Source organism: Amblyomma americanum, chromosome 5 (assembly GCF_052857255.1).
Source record: "Amblyomma americanum isolate KBUSLIRL-KWMA chromosome 5, ASM5285725v1, whole genome shotgun sequence".
Lineage (NCBI taxonomy): Eukaryota > Metazoa > Arthropoda > Arachnida > Ixodida > Ixodidae > Amblyomma > Amblyomma americanum.
The window spans coordinates 122,255,740-122,278,801 of record NC_135501.1 but is presented as its reverse complement, the minus strand read 5'-3'; the positions used below and the strand labels follow the sequence as shown (position 1 = coordinate 122,278,801).

At 45.2% G+C, this 23,062-nt stretch overlaps 2 protein-coding genes across 5 annotated transcripts in view; one reads left to right on the top strand and one right to left on the bottom strand.

Moving 5' to 3' along the window:
* The window catches only part of LOC144132655 (uncharacterized), a 197,001-nt gene that overhangs the window by 54,234 nt on the left and 119,705 nt on the right, over positions 1-23,062 (bottom strand). The gene's annotated exons all lie outside the window — the stretch shown is intronic.
* LOC144132652 (uncharacterized) lies at positions 132-2,955 on the top strand. Of its 2 annotated transcripts, XM_077665224.1 has the most exons (3): positions 132-856; positions 1,937-2,057; positions 2,578-2,955. In XM_077665224.1, exons 2-3 carry the CDS (start codon positions 2,001-2,003, stop codon positions 2,953-2,955), a joined length of 435 nt encoding a protein of 144 aa, XP_077521350.1. In that variant the 5' UTR covers positions 132-856; positions 1,937-2,000. The 2 variants fall into 2 exon arrangements, with proteins under 2 accessions (XP_077521350.1, XP_077521351.1); XM_077665225.1 differs by lacking the exon at positions 132-856 and having other exon boundaries at positions 1,504-2,057.

Genomic DNA, 23,062 nt, shown 5'->3' with positions numbered 1-23,062 from the left:
TAGTAACGCTGGGCGCAGCGGCATCGCATGCAATGCTTGCTGCGCATTTGCAAGCGCGTTGAGACGCCGGCCAAGTAGGGGGGGGGGGGGGGGCTTTAAAAAATGTGACATAACTGCCTCTCCTCTTTTCTTTCCTTCCTCCATGGGTGGATTTCTTGCTGCATCGATTAGTTCGTTTTATTTGGACAATTGAGTGAAAAAACATTCTCTGCAGCTGGATACAGGCTGCATGTCTTGCTTTGTGTCACCTGAGGTGGTCTGTAAACTGTATTGTAGATGTGGCGTGCGATGGAGGTGGGTTAAAAGGAATAGGATGAGCGCTCATGCGCCATTCCCTTGCCGCCACGGACGCCATCGTAGCAGCGAGCGTCGTGTGTTTACTTCCATCGTGCTAGCTTCTAATACCCCTGTTATACGGGCACTTTAACGGCCGTTAAGGAAAACGGCCGTTGGCCTTAACAGCCGTTAGGCGGAGTTACACGGCAGCGCGAGCGTCGTTGGAAATCCAACGGCGATTGACATCAACGGAGCTCGCCGGTCTCCGTTCCGCCGCCGTTTCCGTCCATGTAGTCGTGAAATAGGCAAGATGGCAGCCCCCAGCAGCAACGTGTCCCCGCTGCAGGCGAGCGCGACGGCGCAAGAACGCTTTTCCTGGACAGCATCACTGACGCATTTACTCATTAACTTGTGGCAGCATAACCTCCGCGAATTGCAAGCGCAGAAACACAATGCGCCCGTGTACGCGAGGATGACAGCGCTCTTCAACCAGCTCGCAAGCGAAGAATGAGGGCACGCTGTGTGCGTCACAGCGAAACAGGTGAAGCAGAAGATGGAAAACTTGGCCCAGGCTCACAAGGTGATTTTTAAGTCGACATAGCGCCTTGTCAGGCATGTTCAATGAAATCTGGTGCCCCGCAGTGCCCGACGTGTGTTTCAATGCCATAGGCGACGCCGAATTTTGCTTGACATGCGCTCGAACGTGACTTTCTCGACACTTCGGGCTCATTGTAACGCTCATGCAGTGATGCGGGAATAGCGCTGACATCTTGGCGCCGTACAATTGGTTGTGATATGTAGCCGTTTGTCGTAATCTAGGCGTAGCCGGCATAGCCTGACAGAAAGCATTTGCACCGAGAAGTCTGTTCGATCAGCTACTCAAAATAAGATCTTTACATGTGCAGTAGCTTTCCTGTAGCTTGCGATGCAGTACAGCTAACAATCGCTAAAGTCTTACTATGAAAGCAGTAGTGTCCGCATTAAATTCAAAAAATACTGGTTTCTTGTTTCATTTGCAAATTCTATTAGCCGCAAAACAATAACACTATACTAATACAATTAATTCCATGCATAATTTTTTTTTAGTCGGAGTGGAGTGGTACGCTTTAGGCAGTTTTCGAACATAAAACACTATTGTACTGATCAAGAACCCACCTTTACAACGCAGCCACTCAATTTATTATAGTTACACACTATTTTCAGACGCAGGTGTGGGGTGGTACCTATCAAGTCGCTGCCAACACAGCGTGCTAAAAAACTTGAAATGTTGTCTGACGAAGTTGTGCATATAGCAATGCAGGAAAAAGCACACTATGTCGTGCATATGGCATCAGCCGAAGTGATTGAACTTTACGTCTTCAATAGAACAGAAAGCGCTGAATGCATACCCTAATCAAGAATCTCTCCCAAACTTGTGTCTTGACATTGTCTATAGTCTAATAACTTGTATCTTGACTATCAGCTGATTTCATTCGAAGCCTATTGAACTCCCATCGTAATTCAACAGCTTTCTCCTTGTTGTTTACCACTTTGCCTGCAGTTTTAACTTTCAGCACAAGGAGGTTGATTGTTCTTGGCAGTTTGTACTTGTGCAGCAAAAAATCGTGTTCATCTCTTACGGCATAAAGTGACTCTTAGCTGCACTTTGTTTTTATTTCAGAAAGGCAAGCACTGCTGGCACTGGGTCTGCTGCAAGTCAGTGCCCATACTACAGACGGCTTCACATGTTCCTCGGAAACCTGCCTATAAATGACAGAAGCCTGGTACAGGAGAGCTTTCAGGTGCAACATTTGTTTATTTTGGTTGTATGCAAACCTGAGAAATGGACTGACAAACCGAAATTGTTTTTTTGCCGGCCGGGTTCGTCGCCGGAGACAGGTGGCAGCAAAGTTTAGAGAATTTAATTTTACTAAAGCACATGACATGAACATGAGGCATTATTGTGTGCCAGAGTACTGAAAATGCACAGATAACTTTAATAAGCGTCACATTCAGTGTAGCGTCGAAATCATTGCTTAACATTTTCGACACACTGGATGCCACAATACTTGTTACTTTTCTTGGAGTTATGAAAATAGTGCGAGATAGGTAAGGCTGGTCATGTTACAAAAGGGTACCAGGGTAGGCCGCGTGCTTTAGGGTGTACCAAAACTTTTAGAGAGAACGGCAACTATTGTGTAAAATTCTGGTATATTGAAATGTTTCTGCATGTTATGTGTACCACTTCCATTCATCATGCAACGCAGTAATGATCACTTCGAGCAACATTCGGTAATGTTCCGTTGTTCTTCTTTTCTTAAGCTGGACATGGTGGAACAGCTGCCAGAGGATGCCGAGATAATTGCTTCTGGACCGCCATCAGAAGCGCCGAGCAGCCCAGACGCCGGAAACGTCGAGGCGTCGACCAGTGAGGCATCGACACCTGCTGCCTCAGCCGAGCAAGGTCGTGCGCGCAAAAGGCGACAGCCAACATCAGCAATCGATAAAGTAGTGCTGCTACTAGAAAGCCAGGAAAACCATGCCAAAAAGATGGCTAAAAAGGAATACAAGTTGTCAAAGAAAACAGTCTGTCTCCAGGAGGAGGCTAATAACATAAACCGGGAGATGGTAGGCATAATTCGCCAGTACTTTGAAGTCCGGCATGAGCGTCCGCCTGACTCCTCCAACAGCGGTGAATAAAGCCCCATGAGCAAACGTGGTCCAGAAATTGCCACAGACATGTCCAGTCTTTCACAATTGCATGCCTAAAACAAAGCTTTTCGAAGTAGTCATGGCTTCAATGAAAAGATGTGCTTGGCCAAAGCTCGTCGGACACTTTCACCTGACGAGCTCACTGCGTTGCTTACACAAACAGGCTGCGGAAGCTGCCCGGCTGCTGCTTCAGCACTCCACTGTGTGTCGCACTGATCACGCATGTGCTCGCATACATTGTGAAGGATGCAACAAGCTCGCACAATGCTGTTGACATTTTCGATTTGACACTCGATTCCCTTCAAAACCCTGAATCTAGCCTTCAATCTCCAAAAAGCATTCTCAACAACACGCCTCGCTTTTGAGAGTGTGTAATTGAACGTTTGCACTGTTGGGTTGCTTGCACTCATATGAGGGAAAGGCTTCATCAAGTGACGCTTCAAAGGAAAGGCCTGGTCAATAATTTGGCTTGGTAGAGTGAAGACATCAGTTCCGACTACGTCCGGTAGTACCGAGCCTCTGTACACTGCTGCATCATGATTGCGCCCTGGAGACCCTACATTAATATACTTTAACTTGTAGTTGTGGTCTACAATAGCAAGCAAAATTATGCTATACCAGCCCTTATAGTTGTAATAGTCCTGCGCATTTTCTTTGGGTGGCGAGACTTTTATATGGCAACCGTCCAGCGCGCCAAAGCCCTGCGGAAAGCCTGTGCAGGCTTCGAACTGTCGCACATGATCTCTAACATTGTTAAGTGACGGAAAGCGCACAACTTGTGGCTCGGGAACATCTACGACAACGTCACAAAACTCTCGGAAGATCAGGTTCACGGATGGCCGACTCACGCCGAAAAGATGCGCCACAGTCCTTTCCTCTGCCGATGTGGCGAGTCTGTAGAGCGAGAGGGCGACGCGCTGGTGCAGGGGTATGCAAGCTCGCATGTTCGTATCCTCCCGTGTTAGTGAGGAACACGAGCTCACGATGTACGCAAATGTGGAACGGGTCACGCGAAAGTTGGCCTTGAAATCTTCATCCGACAACGTTGGAACGGTGGTGTCGTACCAAGACGGGGTCTGGAAAGCGTCCACACACTCCTTTGCCTGGCAGACATCACAACAGCGAGTGTAGCGAGGCTGCGACATCACCTTTCGGCCGCCTTCCGCTTCTTCTTTATTGACGCTTTCTGAATGCGCACAGCTTGCAGTTTAGCCCTTTTTGCAGACAAGGCCTCGTAGTGCGCAACCAGAAGAAGCGAATCGGGTGGGCGATCACGGTCGCATTCATAAAGCGGCCGGCTAAGCGCCATTCCACGGCTGTTCTCGTGTGCGCGTCGCAAAGTCGTACCATGTTCAACACTGCACCTGCTGAATTGCGCAGACGGTCACTCGCGGTACGAAAGAAAAAAGGAAATGCACAGTGGTGCTGTGGTTAGCACACGCGATGGAACGTGAAATGGGACGCTTCACCACATTGAAACCACAACTAGCCACTGTACCACAACAAACGCAGCCATTTTGCAGCGCCATGGATCAGATTGGATCGGCTAAATGAGCTTCTCCGCTAGTTTTGCAAACAACTCTTGCAAATAGTTAAAAAAATACCCTATAGAGCATGTAGCGCAGTAATTTACTCCCTCATTAAAAAATAATTATAGAAACAAAATTTTTTTCGAGTTGGCGAGGTAAAAAGTTCAAGAGTCACGTGATAAATCGTCGAAACGGAAAGGAACCGACCGAACATGGAAAGTGCCGTGTGAGCGCAGCCACCCCCATTCCGTTCCCACGGCCGTTACGGCGTTCAACTGCCGTTTGCGTTAACGGCCGTTGGAAGTGCCCAAAATACAGGGGTATAAATCTCGCCACTGCTTTGCTGCTGCAACCATGAAGCCCTTGCTTTTTCTCACAGTCACGATTGTCTCTAAAGGCTCTTTGAAATCCTCCCAATGTGTTTTAACATGGTGTGTGCGTAAAAGTTGAGCTCTGCCAGGGGCAGGGCTCTCGCTTGGGCTTCAGCACGTGCGACTAGGTTGGCGCGCCGGCAGTTGTGATGCAGCCAGCGCACCGGCCAATTGCACGAGTCAAAACCTGTCTCGCGAGACTCCGGTCGCTGCATCAGCTTGTCATTCCAAATGCAGTGGCACCGTACTTTGCTCACGTGGGACTACAGCTGAGCGCAGGCCGTTTGGCTCACGCTATCCTCAAACTCACGATTGTTCAAAATCTATGCACGCGAACTTTCGCAAGACAAAGCTGCGATCTGGGCGCTTGCCTAGCTGTCGGCATGCAATGTCGACTCGGAAGCGGACCGTTCCAGTTTCCTGCTTTGCGGTTGCTGTGCTCCCTCAATCGTGTATTGCATTGGAGCATGTCTTCACCTCGGCAGGCTCGGCAGCCTGGTCGCTGTCGCTGTATCGGTTTAAGCGTCAAATACATTCAACACGGCTTTTCCCACGAAACACACAACCTCTTAAAAACGTCTCGAAACAGCTACACACATCTTCACTTAGCTTGAGCTTAATCAAAACGTATCGAAGACGTGTTTTCACAAGACGTTTTCAAAAGACTTCTTTACGACATCTCACTCAAGAACACTCCAAGAAAACGTGCAAATGCTGAAGTAATTGAAAAAAGGCATAACAGCCATCTAGCTGGCAGTTACTATTTCGGCGTACTGCCACGGATTCATGTAAAGCCATGACCAATTCCCTTAGGTACTCAAGATGTCAGTTGTCTGCACTGAATTAACCTGAAATTCCAGTCTTATATTCCAGCTGTACAAGATGTTAATCGTTGGTAATTAAGTGAGGCACTCAATTTTCCAAGTGGCTTGGCATTAACCATCTGTGGCACACGACTGTCTCAAGTGAAAGCACACCTCTGCTAACACCACTACCCTTTCACTCTCATGTCTGCTGCTGTGAATTTTTTTTTGTTTTCATTATGGAGCTAAACTAACGTACGTCCCAAAGCGAGTCAGGCCAGTTCTCTCAATTGAGTTGCTCGGCTTGCTGCTGTGTGGTCTAATTATTAATACTGAACTGTCTCATCCTTATATAGCAGCATGTACAGGGTGTTTCAATTGCAACTGAACATATTCTTCAAAGAAAGCGCAGCCAAAGGTAGCAGCCAAAGGTAGCAGTAGTATTCATGGTGTGTGGCAGTGGCTAACGTATTTATTTTTCAGCTGTCCGAGAGGCACAGATGATGCCACCAGAGGTTGGTTGCAGTAAATTTCTGTCTCAGAATGTTTGTCATGGACAAAATAGATTTATTTTCACCTGACAGATTGTTATATGAAAAGCTGAACTGCTGGAACTCATAAATGTTCAGTACCAGTCACAATTGTATTGCTTCATTTATTTATTGTTCCTTGTTTTAAGCCCTTCAAGTGTAATTTTATCATAAATATAAACCAATCATTTGAGTTCAGGTTGCATAATTAGATATAAGCTCAGTAAATGACTAATTTTCAGTAATGTAAACTTTTTCTTCTGTTCATTTGATATTGCAATCCCATGGCGTGCAACCCAAGTTTAGTTCCTAGCTATCATGTGCCCTAATTTTTGCTCTTTTGTCTTTGTTCATATGGTCACACCAGACATGAGACCAGCATGGTGTGCTAGCTGCTTACTGCAATAGCTAGGCGGGCGAGTTGCATGATTACACATTCATTCATTATAAACAGTATGCCATGTGTAGACAACTAATAGGAGGTGTTTGCTTTTTGCTGCTATTCAATTGGAACCTGTAGGAGACCGCCCCCTCTCTTCTTCAGCATCCCAGTTACGCTGTTCAGGTAAGCTTTCAGTTTCCTTGGCCAACCCTGGTATGCAGTTTAGTTGTCACCTGTACTAATCTCCTTTGTTTTGCTGTACCAGATTCACCATTGGCGTGTGCATCCAGCTCACAGCGTATGTACATGTTGAACCTTTCTTTACTTGAACACATTTGGTAAATGTCGACAACCATGTGTGAGCACTGCGACTTAGTTTTTGTTCATCTTTTCTCTGGCAGGAAGCAGCCCACTCTCCACCCCAGCATCAGATTCACAACACTCGGGTAAGCAGTCTTTTCAACCCAACCAGATGCAGAGCTCAGTGCATGCCATTAGCCACATTGAGCTTCTTTTTGCTCAGGAAGGTCCACAACCAGCAGATATATTCTACCAGAACACATCTGCTGGTACATACCTAGAAGTGCTGAAATTTGTATGTGTTAACTTATGTCTGATTTTTTTTTTGCAACTAGTGCATGCTAGTTTTCTGTGTTTGGCCCTTGCTCTCTGCAGAAAGCTGCAGCCCATCTGCTTCAGCATCCCTGTCGCACTGCCTATGTAACCTATGGGTTTCCTGAACCAAGCCTAGTGCGCAACCATGTGCAAGCTATGGCAGTACTCGCACTGATTTTATTGTTTATTTTATTAATCAGGTTCACTACCAGCATGTACTTTCATCTCACAGGGCATGGACTTATAATCACTTAAATTTTTTTTTGGTATAGTGCTGGTGACCATAAAAGTAAATGCACTACTCAAGTGTAAAATTTTGTTGCAGGACAGTTAAACACAGCACTTGATGAGTACAGTGGGTGCAGTTTGCCATGTTTAGCACCTATCCGTGAACTTTATGGCAATGCGCTAGCTATGTTTTAAGAAAGGGAATTGTAAATGCACTTTCATGATGTTTTGTTATGGCTGTCATGTAGTATATGTTCAGGAATGCTTAATACAAGCATCCATATCTGCAGACATAGGAAGGCAGTTTTTCGTGCTTATAATTTGTTTTTCTTATTCACAGGAGGCCATCGACTCTCCAATCCGACATACCTTTCATGCAGCTCAGGTAAGCAGTGTACTCCATCAGCTCAGGCAACTCCAAAGCTGGATACACGGTCATGTCATTCTTTTTTTTCCCGAGCAGACACTCCATCAACAGGTGAATTGAGATCCCAGGGTATGCACCTAGAAACATTATCTTTTTTTTACCTTCACATGTTTAGCACACCTGAATGTCTTTTGAAGCTAGCAGGTAATCCCGTGCTTCTTGTTTCGTTCATTACATCCCTTTTAGGAGAGCGCCAACTCTGCATTCCAGGGATTCACTCACGTGGCCTAGGTAAGCAGTTGGTCTCATCAATCCAATGTGTGCAGACCTGGGTGTATACTGTAAGCCGCACTGATTCTCTCTTACTCTTTGGAAAACAGATTCCCGACCCACAACTCAGCCCAGCTCACACGGTAAGCACTTAGTGTTATGTGTGCATATATTTAGCATGTGTGGAACATATAATTTATGACAGGCCACCGTAAATGAGATGCCTTTGTTGATTTAATTCTCTTTGATAGGCTGCCAACACTCAGTACCTGCAGCTCAGTTACACTGCCCAGGTATATAGTGCATTTACTCTCGTACAGCCTGTTAGACAACTGAATGCTATGTCATATATGCATACCTTCTTTAACCATAATTCATTTTGCATTCCAGACATTCCTGACATTTCAGCAGACATTTTCAGTTCGCAAGGTATCCATTTGAAAATGTTTAGCCTTAATCCTTGAAGCAAAAAATTGAATTATCAGTTCATATGGCCAGTTGATGCTGTCCTTTAGTACCTGTGTCTTTCTCATTTAAATGTGTAGTTGCATGTATTATCTCTTTTTCAGAACTGCCAGGGAGCTTTTACAGCAGTCCACATGATCAAGGTATGCTTCAGTTCAGTCTGAAATTTATTGAATAGTTGCATGATAGAAATTAACTTTGTGAAGTTCACAACATATCGAACTGCATCTGTAAGTCATTTTAAGTTCCATTTGTTCACGCAGGTTATGTGAATGATGTAATTTAAAGTGAAGATGTTTTTATTAAATTTTTATTTCTTGTAGCGCCATTAATGGTAGACACCATGTCATATCAGCATCACCGTGGTAAGTGACTAACCTATTTTTTGCATGTATGTGTGGATCATCACTAATTTCACTGAAAGTCGGTAATGTAGTAATGGAAAGTGAAAATGTTTTTAATATTACAGGCCGTTCTGATAGCCTGGTGGCTTTAATCAAGAAAGAGATATCATGTGAGTCTCTTCCTTGTTTCCTCCAACATTGTTTTGTTAAAGATGTAAGGAAATATATATCTACTCAAAATGCGGTCTCTATAATTCACTGGGCACATAATATAACAGTAATGGCAGGTAACTAAGTTAATATGTGTTCATTGGGAACAGACTTTGCACACAATGTTTTGTCATTTGGTGCAGCTATAAGCCCATATTTGTAACAAAGTGTGCAGAGGAATTATTCCCCTATAAGCTGAATTCATTAATTTGCCATGGAAGCTTCCAGCTAGTTAAAACAGCCAAAGGTTGCTCTAGAAATTTAGTTGCAGTCAAAAGCAGGTGAATGTTATTACTGTTCACGTTTAAAATGACATAATTAGATCATTTGCACCAAAAAATGTAGGCCTCCCAAACATGTCATAAAATATACATGGTATGAGTCTTCTAGCCTGATGTGTTTCATTATATGATTGTGTTCAGCAATAAGAAGGTATAATACAAAGTTTGGTGCAGTGAAAAATAAGAAGTGTACACTATAGCATCATGGCCACCACTTCAGTACGCGCTGTTCTTCATTTCAGTGCTTACCATGAAATGGTTACGGTAGTGGACTACTACTTGCAGAGTTGAGTTTCAACAGAGCTGTACCTAAGAACAATTAATACCCTTTTTAACTTTATTTTCACCGTGACTCCAATATGTACATGTTGTATATAAAGTTCACAATGCTCTGGAACTTCAGTGGGAGGATGCCCCTCTCCTGGCAAGGAAAGGAGCATACTATTTCATGGTGATAGACAAATTTTCCTTTTTGAAGTTTTTTCAAAAATTCTGCTTAGATCAATTTCAGAACCTTTATCAGTGCATTTTGTATGATAGTGATTAAGGGCTGATATTTCAGACTTCTTTTCTGTTTCAGCTTCTACACGTGCAGTGCTCAGAGAGATCGAATTTGTGAAACGTCAGAATGACCTTATACTTACCCTGCTCAAACAGCAACAAGTTACGGCTGAAGAGCACTGTGATGAACCCAATTTGCCGCTTCTTCAGATGGCTCAAGTAGATGAGCTTGAGCACCGTCTAGCTAATTCTGACCATGCAAGCAAACATTTGGTAAGGAAATTTAAGGAGTGCAAGCATATGTATGGAAGCTAATTATATTTTCTTGTAACAGTGCAAGATGTTGTCTAGAATTGGAGGCAGCACAACCCACAACACAACTGCAAACATAATGAAGTACCTCTTCCATGATTCTGTTGGTGTGGAGTTCAGTTTACATGAACAAAAGGGCAAAAAGGCCTTTAAGCTCCGTCTGAAGGCGAATGTAAGAAAGAAAAACCTAGGCACGCTCGTTCGCACAAACAGCACACAATATGCTGATGACTAAGCAGAAACGTGTCGTGGTCCCCTTGCCTCCCCTTATTTCGCACCTAGCCACTGAAAACACTAGACATCTGGTAAGAGACCGCAATACAAGGACACTGGATCAAACACCTGTCATTCACTCGAGAAGAAATTGGTGTTTTTTTCAGCATTGTATTCAATATTTGATTGCTTTGAAACACCGAATGCATGAAACTGGCAAACAGAGCTGCGCCAAGCATAGGAACAAACAGCGCGCATTGGTTATATTGCACCCTCTCGGCGAGTCGGGGTGGTTAATTTAAAATGCTGCATACTAAATCGGAAAAGCAGACTCTTGCCCTTACGAGCTACTTTGAATGAACAAATTTTCGTTTCGTTTGCACGCGATACTAAGGGTCCATCTTGACAAAAATGTACTCGAAAGCGAAGGACTGGAAGTCAAATGGCAGACGCCATGTTTTGCAGTATATTATATATGGCCCTCTAGAGTTCCGCACTGATAGCTACATTGAGAACTCGCACCACTGTCTGCGTGAATTTCTTGAGCAGTGCTTCATCCACATAGAGAATGCCAGAAGACGAGGCTTCTAATCTGCCTTCGCTAGTGTTCGGCTGAAAACGTGTATTCTGCCTCGGATGCGGTATGCATGTGGAGGTGTTGCTGAAATGCTGACCGCTGTACCCAGAGTAAATTACTTCAAACGTGTATTTTTCCCTTCGATCAATTTAACGCCAGTGCCAATTAAGTGCCAGGCTTGTGTGGAATCTTTGACAGCACTTCTTTGAGGTTTCGCCGTGGGAAAGGTGGGGAAGAAGGTATGAAGTTGGAATGGCGTTAGGATGGGGAGGGTTAATCTTGTCGAGGCGTGATGGCTGCTCAAGTCGATTAACCACCTGACCTGCAAAACTGTAGAAAGGAAAAGGACAGCTCAGGAGAAAGGAATCCTGTGGTGTGGAGCGTGGAGAGATAGTGCGGGATTGAGGCTGTGTGTCTGGCTGCGTCAGGTGGCTTCAGGTGCCATCAGGTGGCTTGGTATATTTGGCTTCAACTCAGAAAGACGGTCTTGATGTTCATGCAATGAACGATAATCTGACAGCTATCATTACGGAGTGCGCAGTTGAAGTAGGTGGTAGCACGGTTCAGCAGGATACCGGCAAGTTTTCTCAGGTGGCGAAACATCTGATTAAAAATGCCAAAGCATAAGGGTGTCTAACCCTGCCGACGAATAGAACTGGCAGAGATATAGAAGTTAATAAATAAAAGGAAGGCAGCCGACATAAGAAAGTTTAATATGGAGGGAATAAGCATGCTCTAAAACACGGAGGTAGCCTAAAAGCAGTGAAGAGGAAACTAGGCATAGGTAAAAACCAAGTGTATGCGCTAAGAGACAAGGAGGGGAATGCAATTGGCAATATGGATAAGATAGTCAAACTAGCCGAAGAGTTCTACACAAATCTGTACAGCAGTCAGGGTAATCAGAACATTAATGAGAGAGTAGCGCATAGCAATGCGTCAACTGCCACTAGTGAAAGAGGAAATACAGAAAGCCTTAGGAGCAATGGAAAGGAGAAAACCAGCTGGGGAGTAGCGGGTAACAGCTGATCAATTGAAGGACGGAGGGGATATCGTGTTAGAAAAACTAGCCACCCTGTATACGCAATGTGTTATGACCTCGACCGTACCAGTAGCTTGGAAGAATACACATTATCTTAATTCACAAGAATGGAGACGCCCAGGACTTGAAAAGTTATAGACCGATCAGCTTACTATCCATTGCCTACAAGGTATTTACTAAGGTAATCGGTAATAGAGTCAGGACAAACTTAGTCTTTAATCAACCAAATGGTCAGGCAGCCTTTCGTAAAAGATATTCCACAATAGATCATATTCACACTAACAATAAGTTGATAGAGAAATGGGCACAATATAACCAACCTCTATGTAGCCTTCATTGATTACGAGAAAGCATTCGACTCAGTGAAAACTTCAGCAGTCATACAGGCGTTCCACAATCAGTGTGTAGAAGAGCCTTATGTCAGAATACTGGAAGATATATATAGCAACTGCATAGCTGCTATAGTCCTGCATAAAGTGAGCAATAAAATCCAATAACAAAAGGTGTCAGGCAAGGAGGCACATCTCGCCATTGGTATTCGCCTCCTGTTTACTGGAGGTATTATGAAGCCTGAGTAGGGAACAGTGGGGAATAAGAGTTAATGGAGAATACCTATATGATCTACGGTTCTCTGATGACATTCATTGTCTTGTTGAGTCACTCAGGAGGTGAACTGCAAATCATGATCAATGAGTTAGACAGGCAGAGCAGAACGCTGGGTCTAAAAATTAACATGCAGAAAACCAAAGCAATGTCGACAGTCTAGCAAGGAAACAGGAGTTCACAATAGGCAACTAGGTGCTAGAAGTGGTAAAGTGTACTTAGGGCAGGTAATGACAGCTGATCGTGATCATGAGAGGGAAATTACTAGAAGAATAAGAATGGGCTGGAGCGCATATATATGGCAGGTTCTCCCAGATCATGAATATGAATGGCAATTTACCAATATCCCTCAAGAAAAAAGTGCACAACAGCTGTATCTTACCGGTAGTCACCTACAAGGCAGAAACATGGATGCTAACGAAAAGGATTCAGCTTAAGTTAAGGAGAATGCGGCGAGCCATTGAAAGCAAAATTATAGATGTACCATTAAGAGACTGGAAGCGGGCAGAGTGGGTAAGGGAACACAACGCGGGTTAATGACATCCTAGTCGAAATCAAGAGGAAGAATTGGGTTTGGACGGCATGTAATTCTAAGGCAAGATAACCGCTCGGTCCTTAAGGGTAACGGATTGGATTCGAAGAGAAAGTAAGCGTAGCAGTAGTCGGCAGAAGGTTAGGTGGGCGGATGAGTTTAAAATTTTTGCAGGCAAAGGGTGGATGCGGCTGGCAAAGGGCAGGATTAATTGGAGAGACGTGGGAGATGCCTTTGCCCTGCAGTGGGTGTAGTCAAGCTGATGATGATGATGATGAATAAATTGTTCTGCCTTTGTCTTCTGTAGGCTCCTTGCTCTCAGCTCGATGACCATTTAGTCTGGTGCTCATTGATTGCCCGGTTTACTCGATATATTGTTTCGGACAAGAGGAGCATCGAAGCATGTCGATAACATTAGACGATGTGCAGTTAAAGCTTGCCTTTATATTGAACCTGAAGTCGCCTGTCGCGCCTCTAACAGTATTGCCACTTTTTAAATTATTTCATATGTCTTGATATTAGGATACTTCTACATGCCACGAAACGAGAGAATTGGCACTAAAAGCTTGCGCTACGAAATCACATTCTGAGCCACTTTGCACAAGTACTCATCTATCAATACACGTCATCATGATCCAGCAGTACTGTTGTCTTCATGATATTTATTGACATTAATAACCATTGTAATCATCGACATCATCACTTTGTCTGCTTCCCGGAAAAGCTGCTCCCGGTAGCTCGCTCCGTGTGGCAAATTCGGGACACTTGTTTCTCTTGTCCTCAGTGTCTCCTCCGTTGGTTGTGTTCGGCATGAGCTTATGAGAAATGCTACCAACATGCACTATGCATTAGGTATGTAAGAGGCTACACTTGGTTCCTATAGGTGGGGCTGAGGGCCACGGCACTTGAGCCAAATAAGGCGAACACCAGGTTTGAACTGTATTCAATCTAAACGGCAAATTGCAGCAGAATCCGGCGCGGGCGCGAGCAAGCGGCGGAGAGGTAATGGTGGCGATGTGGCGCCGATACCTGTACAGCCTTCGTCCAAATTTTAGAGCACATGGGGTCTGCTTTTATACTTTGTACAGGGGCTTTTGTAGAGTTTTTTGAGGTCCGAATTTTCAGAACAGTGAGGTCTAGAATTACTATTCTTTCCACGAGGCCTTTTAATTTATAACAATCCACTCTCCATGCATCAAAACAGAGCTTCCTTAGCTGTAAACAGTGCACAGAGGGTATACTTTATCTCTCAAAGTTACATCATTGTAGCTAGATCCAATTGATGCCATTTACACTCCAAATTTTTGTGTGTCGACAGCAGCCACTTGAAAGATGACTGGTGCGGGCGTTACCTGGACATACGTCCTAAGGTGTCCATGATTTTTTTAGTTTCCCACATATTCTGGCGCTCCCACATTCAATACTTTTTTTCCGTCAATCGGTCGCAGGGTAGACGCAGGTGCCAACGATTAAAATGGTTTGTTCCGTGCGTATCCTCCTGTCCTCAGGGAACCCCTTACTGTGCTGCAGTCGTCTTCATTGCGGGAACTGTCAATTGAGCTTGTCCTTTAAAGCAATGGGTTGTGCATGGCGATATATGTGCACAGGCATGTTTCATGCGAGAAGTGCTGCATTTGCTTGGATATTGAATGGAGGCTCCCGCTTGGACTCTACCCTGCTTCACTCCAGTAGCATCAGTTCACTGTTGAGTGAGAAGCTGTAGCTGCCAGGATGCAGTGGCACGGCTCATCATCAGGGCTGCATTGCACACATATTTTTTGTAATGTAAGGAAATACTTAATCTCATATGCGACATTTATCAATGCTCTTCTTTTGAATTCATTTTGTTAGCAGAAATGGCCACCAAAGGATACTATCGCTGGAAGCCTGCATACTTCTCGGATGAGACATGGCGTAATCTCTTGTATGACATCAAGAAGCGCTACATGAACATGCTGCAGTCGTCTTCATTGCGGGAACTGTCAGTTGAGCTTGTCCTTTAAAGCAATGGGTTGTGCATGGCGATATATGTGCACAGGCATGTTTCATGCGAGAAGTGCTGCATTTGCTTGGATATTGAATGGAGGCTCCCGCTTGGACTCTACCCTGCTTCACTCCAGTAGCATCAGTTCACTGTTGAGTGAGAAGCTGTAGCTGCCAGGATGCAGTGGCACGGCTCATCATCAGGGCTGCATTGCACACATATTTTTTGTAATGTAAGGAAATACTTAATCTCATATGCGACATTTATCAATGCTCTTCTTTTGAATTCATTTTGTTAGCAGAAATGGCCACCAAAGGATACTATCGCTGGAAGCCTGCATACTTCTCGGATGAGACATGGCGTAATCTCTTGTATGACATCAAGAAGCGCTACATGAACATGCTGCAGTCGTCTTCATTGCGGGAACTGTCAGTTGAGCTTGTCCTTTAAAGCAATGGGTTGTGCATGGCGATATATGTGCACAGGCATGTTTCATGCAAGAAGTGCTGCATTTGCTTGGATATTGAATGGAGGCTCCCGCTTGGACTCTACCCTGCTTCACTCCAGTAGCATCAGTTCACTGTTGAGTGAGAAGCTGTAGCTGCCAGGATGCAGTGGCACGGCTCATCATCAGGGCTGCATTGCACACATATTTTTTGTAATGTAAGGAAATACTTAATCTCATATGCGACATTTATCAATGCTCTTCTTTTGAATTCATTTTGTTAGCAGAAATGGCCACCAAAGGATACTATCGCTGGAAGCCTGCATACTTCTCGGATGAGACATGGCGTAATCTCTTGTATGACATCAAGAAGCGCTACATGAACATGCTGCAGTCGTCTTCATTGCGGGAACTGTCAGTTGAGCTTGTCCTTTAAAGCAATGGGTTGTGCATGGCGATATATGTGCACAGGCATGTTTCATGCGAGAAGTGCTGCATTTGCTTGGATATTGAATGGAGGCTCCCGCTTGGACTCTACCCTGCTTCACTCCAGTAGCATCAGTTCACTGTTGAGTGAGAAGCTGTAGCTGCCAGGATGCAGTGGCACGGCTCATCATCAGGGCTGCATTGCACACATATTTTTTGTAATGTAAGGAAATACTTAATCTCATATGCGACATTTATCAATGCTCTTCTTTTGAATTCATTTTGTTAGCAGAAATGGCCACCAAAGGATACTATCGCTGGAAGCCTGCATACTTCTCGGATGAGACATGGCGTAATCTCTTGTATGACATCAAGAAGCGCTACATGAACATGCTGCAGTCGTCTTCATTGCGGGAACTGTCAGTTGAGCTTGTCCTTTAAAGCAATGGGTTGTGCATGGCGATATATGTGCACAGGCATGTTTCATGCAAGAAGTGCTGCATTTGCTTGGATATTGAATGGAGGCTCCCGCTTGGACTCTACCCTGCTTCACTCCAGTAGCATCAGTTCACTGTTGAGTGAGAAGCTGTAGCTGCCAGGATGCAGTGGCACGGCTCATCATCAGGGCTGCATTGCACACATATTTTTTGTAATGTAAGGAAATACTTAATCTCATATGCGACATTTATCAATGCTCTTCTTTTGAATTCATTTTGTTAGCAGAAATGGCCACCAAAGGATACTATCGCTGGAAGCCTGCATACTTCTCGGATGAGACATGGCGTAATCTCTTGTATGACATCAAGAAGCGCTACATGAACATGCTGCAGTCGTCTTCATTGCGGGAACTGTCAGTTGAGCTTGTCCTTTAAAGCAATGGGTTGTGCATGGCGATATATGTGCACAGGCATGTTTCATGCAAGAAGTGCTGCATTTGCTTGGATATTGAATGGAGGCTCCCGCTTGGACTCTACCCTGCTTCACTCCAGTAGCATCAGTTCACTGTTGAGTGAGAAGCTGTAGCTGCCAGGATGCAGTGGCACGGCTCATCATCAGGGCTGCATTGCACACATATTTTTTGTAATGTAAGGAAATACTTAATCTCATATGCGACATTTATCAATGCTCTTCTTTTGAATTCATTTTGTTAGCAGAAATGGCCACCAAAGGATACTATCGCTGGAAGCCTGCATACTTCTCGGATGAGACATGGCGTAATCTCTTGTATGACATCAAGAAGCGCTACATGAACATGCTGCAGTCGTCTTCATTGCGGGAACTGTCAGTTGAGCTTGTCCTTTAAAGCAATGGGTTGTGCATGGCGATATATGTGCACAGGCATGTTTCATGCGAGAAGTGCTGCATTTGCTTGGATATTGAATGGAGGCTCCCGCTTGGACTCTACCCTGCTTCACTCCAGTAGCATCAGTTCACTGTTGAGTGAGAAGCTGTAGCTGCCAGGATGCAGTGGCACGGCTCATCATCAGGGCTGCATTGCACACATATTTTTTGTAATGTAAGGAAATACTTAATCTCATATGTGACATTTATCAATGCTCTTCTTTTGAATTCATTTTGTTAGCAGAAATGGCCACCAAAGGATACTATCGCTGGAAGCCTGCATACTTCTCGGATGAGACATGGCGTAATCTCTTGTATGACATCAGGAAGCGCTACATGAACATGCTGCAGTCGTCTTCATTGCGGGAACTGTCAGTTGAGCTTGTCCTTTAAAGCAATGGGTTGTGCATGGCGATATATGTGCACAGGCATGTTTCATGCGAGAAGTGCTGCATTTGCTTGGATATTGAATGGAGGCTCCCGCTTGGACCCTACCCTGCTTCACTCCAGTAGCATCAGTTCACTGTTGAGTGAGAAGCTGTAGCTGCCAGGATGCAGTGGCACGGCTCATCATCAGGGCCGCATTGCACACATATTTTTTGTAATGTAAGGAAATACTTAATCTCATATGCGACATTTATCAATGCTCTTCTTTTGAATTCATTTTGTTAGCAGAAATGGCCACCAAAGGATACTATCGCTGGAAGCCTGCATACTTCTCGGATGAGACATGGCGTAATCTCTTGTATGACATCAAGAAGCGCTACATGAACATCGGAAAAGATGGATCAATAAAGGAAAGGAAAGGTAAGTTTGTACTCGTTTTAAAAGTTAAATCATGTTAATTATAATTTCTCATCGCTTCTAGAGCCTTAGTTGCATTAGCGTACGACTGATTTGTCGAGAGCTGTATCATCATTGTAAGATTTGTGAAATCAGGCGTGTAGTGCAAGCATCATTTTAATTGTTCGGTAGTTGAATAGCATCAGATTTCTAGCACGCCAAAACACAAACTGGAGAGCAGTTGGCTGCGTTTATACTTCTTGAAATGCGTGCTTTATGGTTTTGTATGCTTTTGCCGACAGGAAGCCTAGTTGTGGCACTCGGCTTGGAGATGCTATGTGACCAGACATTGTACGCTTCGAAAACTTCTTATGCCATAAAAGAGTGCGATAAGATCCAGTGACTTCAGTTGCAGATGCTGGCTGTAGCTCGGTGGCTCGGCACCTAGTCTGCTAAGGTTGGAAGCAGGAGGAAACGTTTCTCCGTCATCACTTCTGCCAGCCAGGAGTAGCAGTGCAGTAGGAAGCACTGGGGAAGGCCCGAAGCGGAGGCGGGAGCATGAGGTAGCGCGAGAGGTGGGCTGGGGGATTCGACATGCTCGAAACGGGAGTAATAGAGTGACTCTCCGCTTAATGTGTGGTCCCGGGTTCGTACCCCTGACCAGAATGAATTTTTCTTCAACCGCGAAGTTTCTGAGCAATCTGTATAGCTTTCCTTTATAGTCGCATGGCTGCGCATGGGTGGATGCCAGTGAGTAATGTACCCTTATTACAAATATACTCCACCTTGGGAGATTCCCCTAAAAATCTCAGCAGGTATATGTGTACTTTATTAATCAAACTCTATGCTGGAAGTTTCGAATCAGAAGCATACATAGCGAACACGTCTAAAATTGGCGCCTCCAACGCTGGTGCAGATTTTGTGGTTTCGGACAGCGACAGCGTGTCGTCAGCAATAAGATATAATTTATTAATGCTCATGACAAATTAGTTTTCAGGAAAGCAAAGGTGCAGTAACTTCATAACTTCCCAGAAGGCACCTGAACCTCACCAAAAGGAAAGGCAGTCAGGTGGGAGTGAAACAGGAAGGAGATAAGTGCGAACAAGAGCACTACATTTGACACCGTTGCACCGGATGTGTGAAATAGAGTATAGCTGCCCTTTCGCGGTAATCCGAAGCTAATGATGCACAACTTCATCTCTACCACCATGTGTTATGATGGGCAGACATTGGGCGGCCAGCCAACAGCGGCGCTAGAAAGCGAGGGTTCGCTTACTAAATACTGCGTGCGCCATTTTTATGCGAAAACATTGTTACGATAAATGAATGTGATGTATGTATGTGCAAAATCCCAGGGATGGCAAGAATATTAGGGTGATGTCATCAAGCAGCTGTAAGACGCGCACAGCCAGCTGAGCACCACCACTTCAGACAATTCTATACATGCCGTGCGCCTATATATATTCGCCTTTGTCCAACCACCATAAGGCGCTAGTTTTGCTGCGATTCGTGCCCAAATTGTAACGCAACCATTTGTCAAACAGCGTTTCGGATGGTGTCGTATGGTTTCTCGTTACATCTAGCTTGCATGCGCTGGTCAATTTGGAGGCTAGCTTGCGACAGTGATTTGAACCGATGATGTAATAACCTTCAATTGCATGCCTTCCCAGACTTTCGTATCACAATTGTGGTGCCACCGCTCGCTGTGCAGTTCCTGGGGCTGTCTTAGACGCGCGTCTCTGTGTCCGGGAAAACATTAACTTATACAAAGGAACTTTATTACATGTATTAACACTGCACGTAAACATTGGACCCAGGCACAGTAATGCTTTTGCAGTCCAACACGTAAGCATTCCTAAGTACCTTTGCAGAATTTTTAGACACAAACAGATTATCGGGCATGTCAAGCAGTTTCATCAGTGTCCTGGCTTTTCCAACCTTTCGTTTTTCTTGTCGTGCAAGACCCAATCGCTGAGGCACACTGCAATAAAAAGCCTTCATACTTCACGTATGAAGGGTGCCCTGAGCTCTCTTAAGAAACCAAGATGCGGTGTTTGAACATCAAGGAGGATGTCTATATAGGCACGATCATGGGGAAAAGTACAGCTCTTCCCGGCCTCCTCTTTTTTTGTGCCCTGATGCACAGTGTTTAAACGCCCAATTTTGTAAGCTTAGATTGTTCATTGGAGCCTGTGAAAAAGTCCTGGCTTGAGATAATAGGAAGAAAGTGGGCGTGCAATTATTTTCGGAGTAGTTTAGTCTCATTCCCTGCAGGGATCCAAGTTATCTTTGATGGATGTATTTGACGCGGAGATGCCCGTAACTAGCAGGAGCAATCTTTTCTTTATTCTGTCTGCAAGTAGTAGAAGCCGACAAGCCACCTGCGAGTCCGTCACAGTGTGGTAGAACAGGCCGGTAGCATTCCTGTACTGTAAAGCCAGCGATATCGCAGCCACTTCAGCCTCCAGTATGGTGCAGTTCTGTATGGAAAAGCTGACAAGTTCTTCATAGTTGGGTCCTTCTAAGGTAGCTACAGCTGCGTTCCCACGTGGAGAGGGATATAGGGCTCCGTCTACGTGGACTGATCTACGGCACCTCCGTGTGATTCATCTTATGTAATGCACTATGGCTGTTCTTCGGCCTACATGTGAGTGGGCGGACATGTTCTTGGGTATTGGAGCTACTTGCATGCGAGCTCTATTTGTACGGGGAATGAGGGTTGTAGTGGACTGTAGCTGACTTTGTATGATTTGTCTGCCCGTTTCTGTTGTGACCAGACATTTTCTTTGGGATAGGAGAACGGCCTCTTGAATTTCTTCAAAGGCGTTGGAAGCCCAACGCGTCGAGCTTATCGTTGGCAATGTATGGTGGCAGGCTGAGCGCATTCCTGATTGCTGAATTGATGATGGCGTCAATTCCGTTGCGCTCACCTTTGAGGAGCGGAAAGTTTGGGAGGTTGTACGAAACTCTGCTGATGATCAGTGCTTGTATGGGTCGCATAGTGCCCTCTTTCCGCACTCCCTTCCGTGTTCTTGTTACGCGACGTATCATCCTCGATACTTGGGTGGTTGATGTGTTCAGAAGTTTGAAGGCGTGTGACGCTCTGCGATCGGTCTGAAGACAGATTCTCAGGATTCTGATGACTGAGACTTCTGATTTGTGCCCCTTGAACTAGAATTTTTTTGGTTCTTCAGTGCAGTAGTTGTATCCTTTCATGAGGATGCCTTTGGATTTCTGTAGAGAGCACTGAGCCGCATTGCCTGGCGATATGCTCTACGCAGGAGGCAGCTTGTTGTAGCAATTATTCTTCTCGACGCAGTGATGTCGGCATACAGAGTGAATCCAATGTTTTGTATAAACTGTAATTTCCTGGCAACCGTTGTCATGGCGATGTTTAATAGGAGGGTTCAGATAATCGAACCTTGAGGCGTGCCTCTGTTCGGCATGGCTTGTGGATCCGGTCTTGTCTCCCCCATTCCTACGGTGGCCATGCGGTTCGATAAGAATGTTCAAGCATATTCGTAAGACCATTTGCCGCAGTTGATGGTGGAGAACTCTTCTAATATTGCTTGGTGCAAAAGTTATCGAAGGCTCCTTTGAGGTCGAGTGCCATGATTAAGTGCTCCCCGCCTTTTGGGATGTTGGTTAAGACTTCTTCCTTGAGAAGGAGAGCGGCTTGTGTGGCAAGCCCACTATGAAGCCAATCATGGATGGGTGAAAGAGGTTTGTGGAGTTCGCTGACCTTTCCGTGAACTCGTTGGTCTTGTGTTCGCAAGGAAGACCGCTCTAGTGGGGTCGGAAGTCGCCAACAAAGGGACCCGTCCCCGTCTCGGCCTCCCCTGCTTGCGGCGGACGTCCTCGTTTACTCCGCGCCGTCACGGGCATAGCCCGTCTTAAGAAGCCTAACCACGTACAGGTGTCGACACGCGTGCGTTGTCAAGGGGTTACTGAGGCTTCAGGAATGCACGAGATACGGCTGAGTATTAGCCGAGTGACCGGAAACCCACTATTCCCGTAACGACAGTCTTCTCTTGCATGCGGTGTGTTCTGTAAACAACTTTAGGGATTGTCTCGTCGGCATATGTTTGTCGCGTGTGTGAAAGAGATAACGGCTGGGCCGTGGGTGCCGTGGGAAAGGGTGGCCGCGTTTGTGCTGTTTGTGTATTTGATTGCAACCTCTCCTTTCCCAAATGTTTAATCAGCACTCTTTCCTCAATCTGGGATTAGTTGGAGGAAACCTTATTTTCCTTTCCCTGACCACTGATTGGTGAGGTGTGTCGCTTGTAATCTTATTGGTGGCTGTCCCCGCTAAGGGCGGAGACAGAGGGTTTAAAAACAAGTGCGCTGGGTTGAACGAGGGCTGAATTCGTCTGATCAACAGTTTAGTCATGTAAATAGTTTTCTCCTTGCTTTGTTTCTTCTTGTTTTATTTATGCTGTAAATAAATAGTTAACCTCCTTTCCTCGAGTGGGCCTATGGCAAGGCCATCCGGGCCCCCTGGTGGAGTAGCCGGTACTACTCTGCCAACCCCAAAGCAGGCTGCGCAGACCCCCGGGTCAGCGGGCCTCGAGACCTCTTCCCACAGGTTGAGGTCTAACTCAAAAGTCAGCGTGCATCCTGCACGGTCGTCCAGCGCCTCTGCTGAGGCAATGGATACGACCCAGGGCAGCCCCGTGCCGTCCTCATCGGACGGACGGCGGAGGTCTTTGGATCGATCAAAAAAATGTGAGGCTCTGAGTCAAGGGGCCAAATCAAAGTTAATCTAATTTATCTGCACACACGCACACAACATTAACATGGCTTTCATAATACACTGGAACTGTAGAGGTCTCGTAAATAACTATAACGACATAAAAGACATTTTAAACACAATTTCTCCCATTGCTTTATGTGTGCAGGAAACCAATCTAGGCCCTCAGCACACAAAGGTGCTAAAGAAGTATA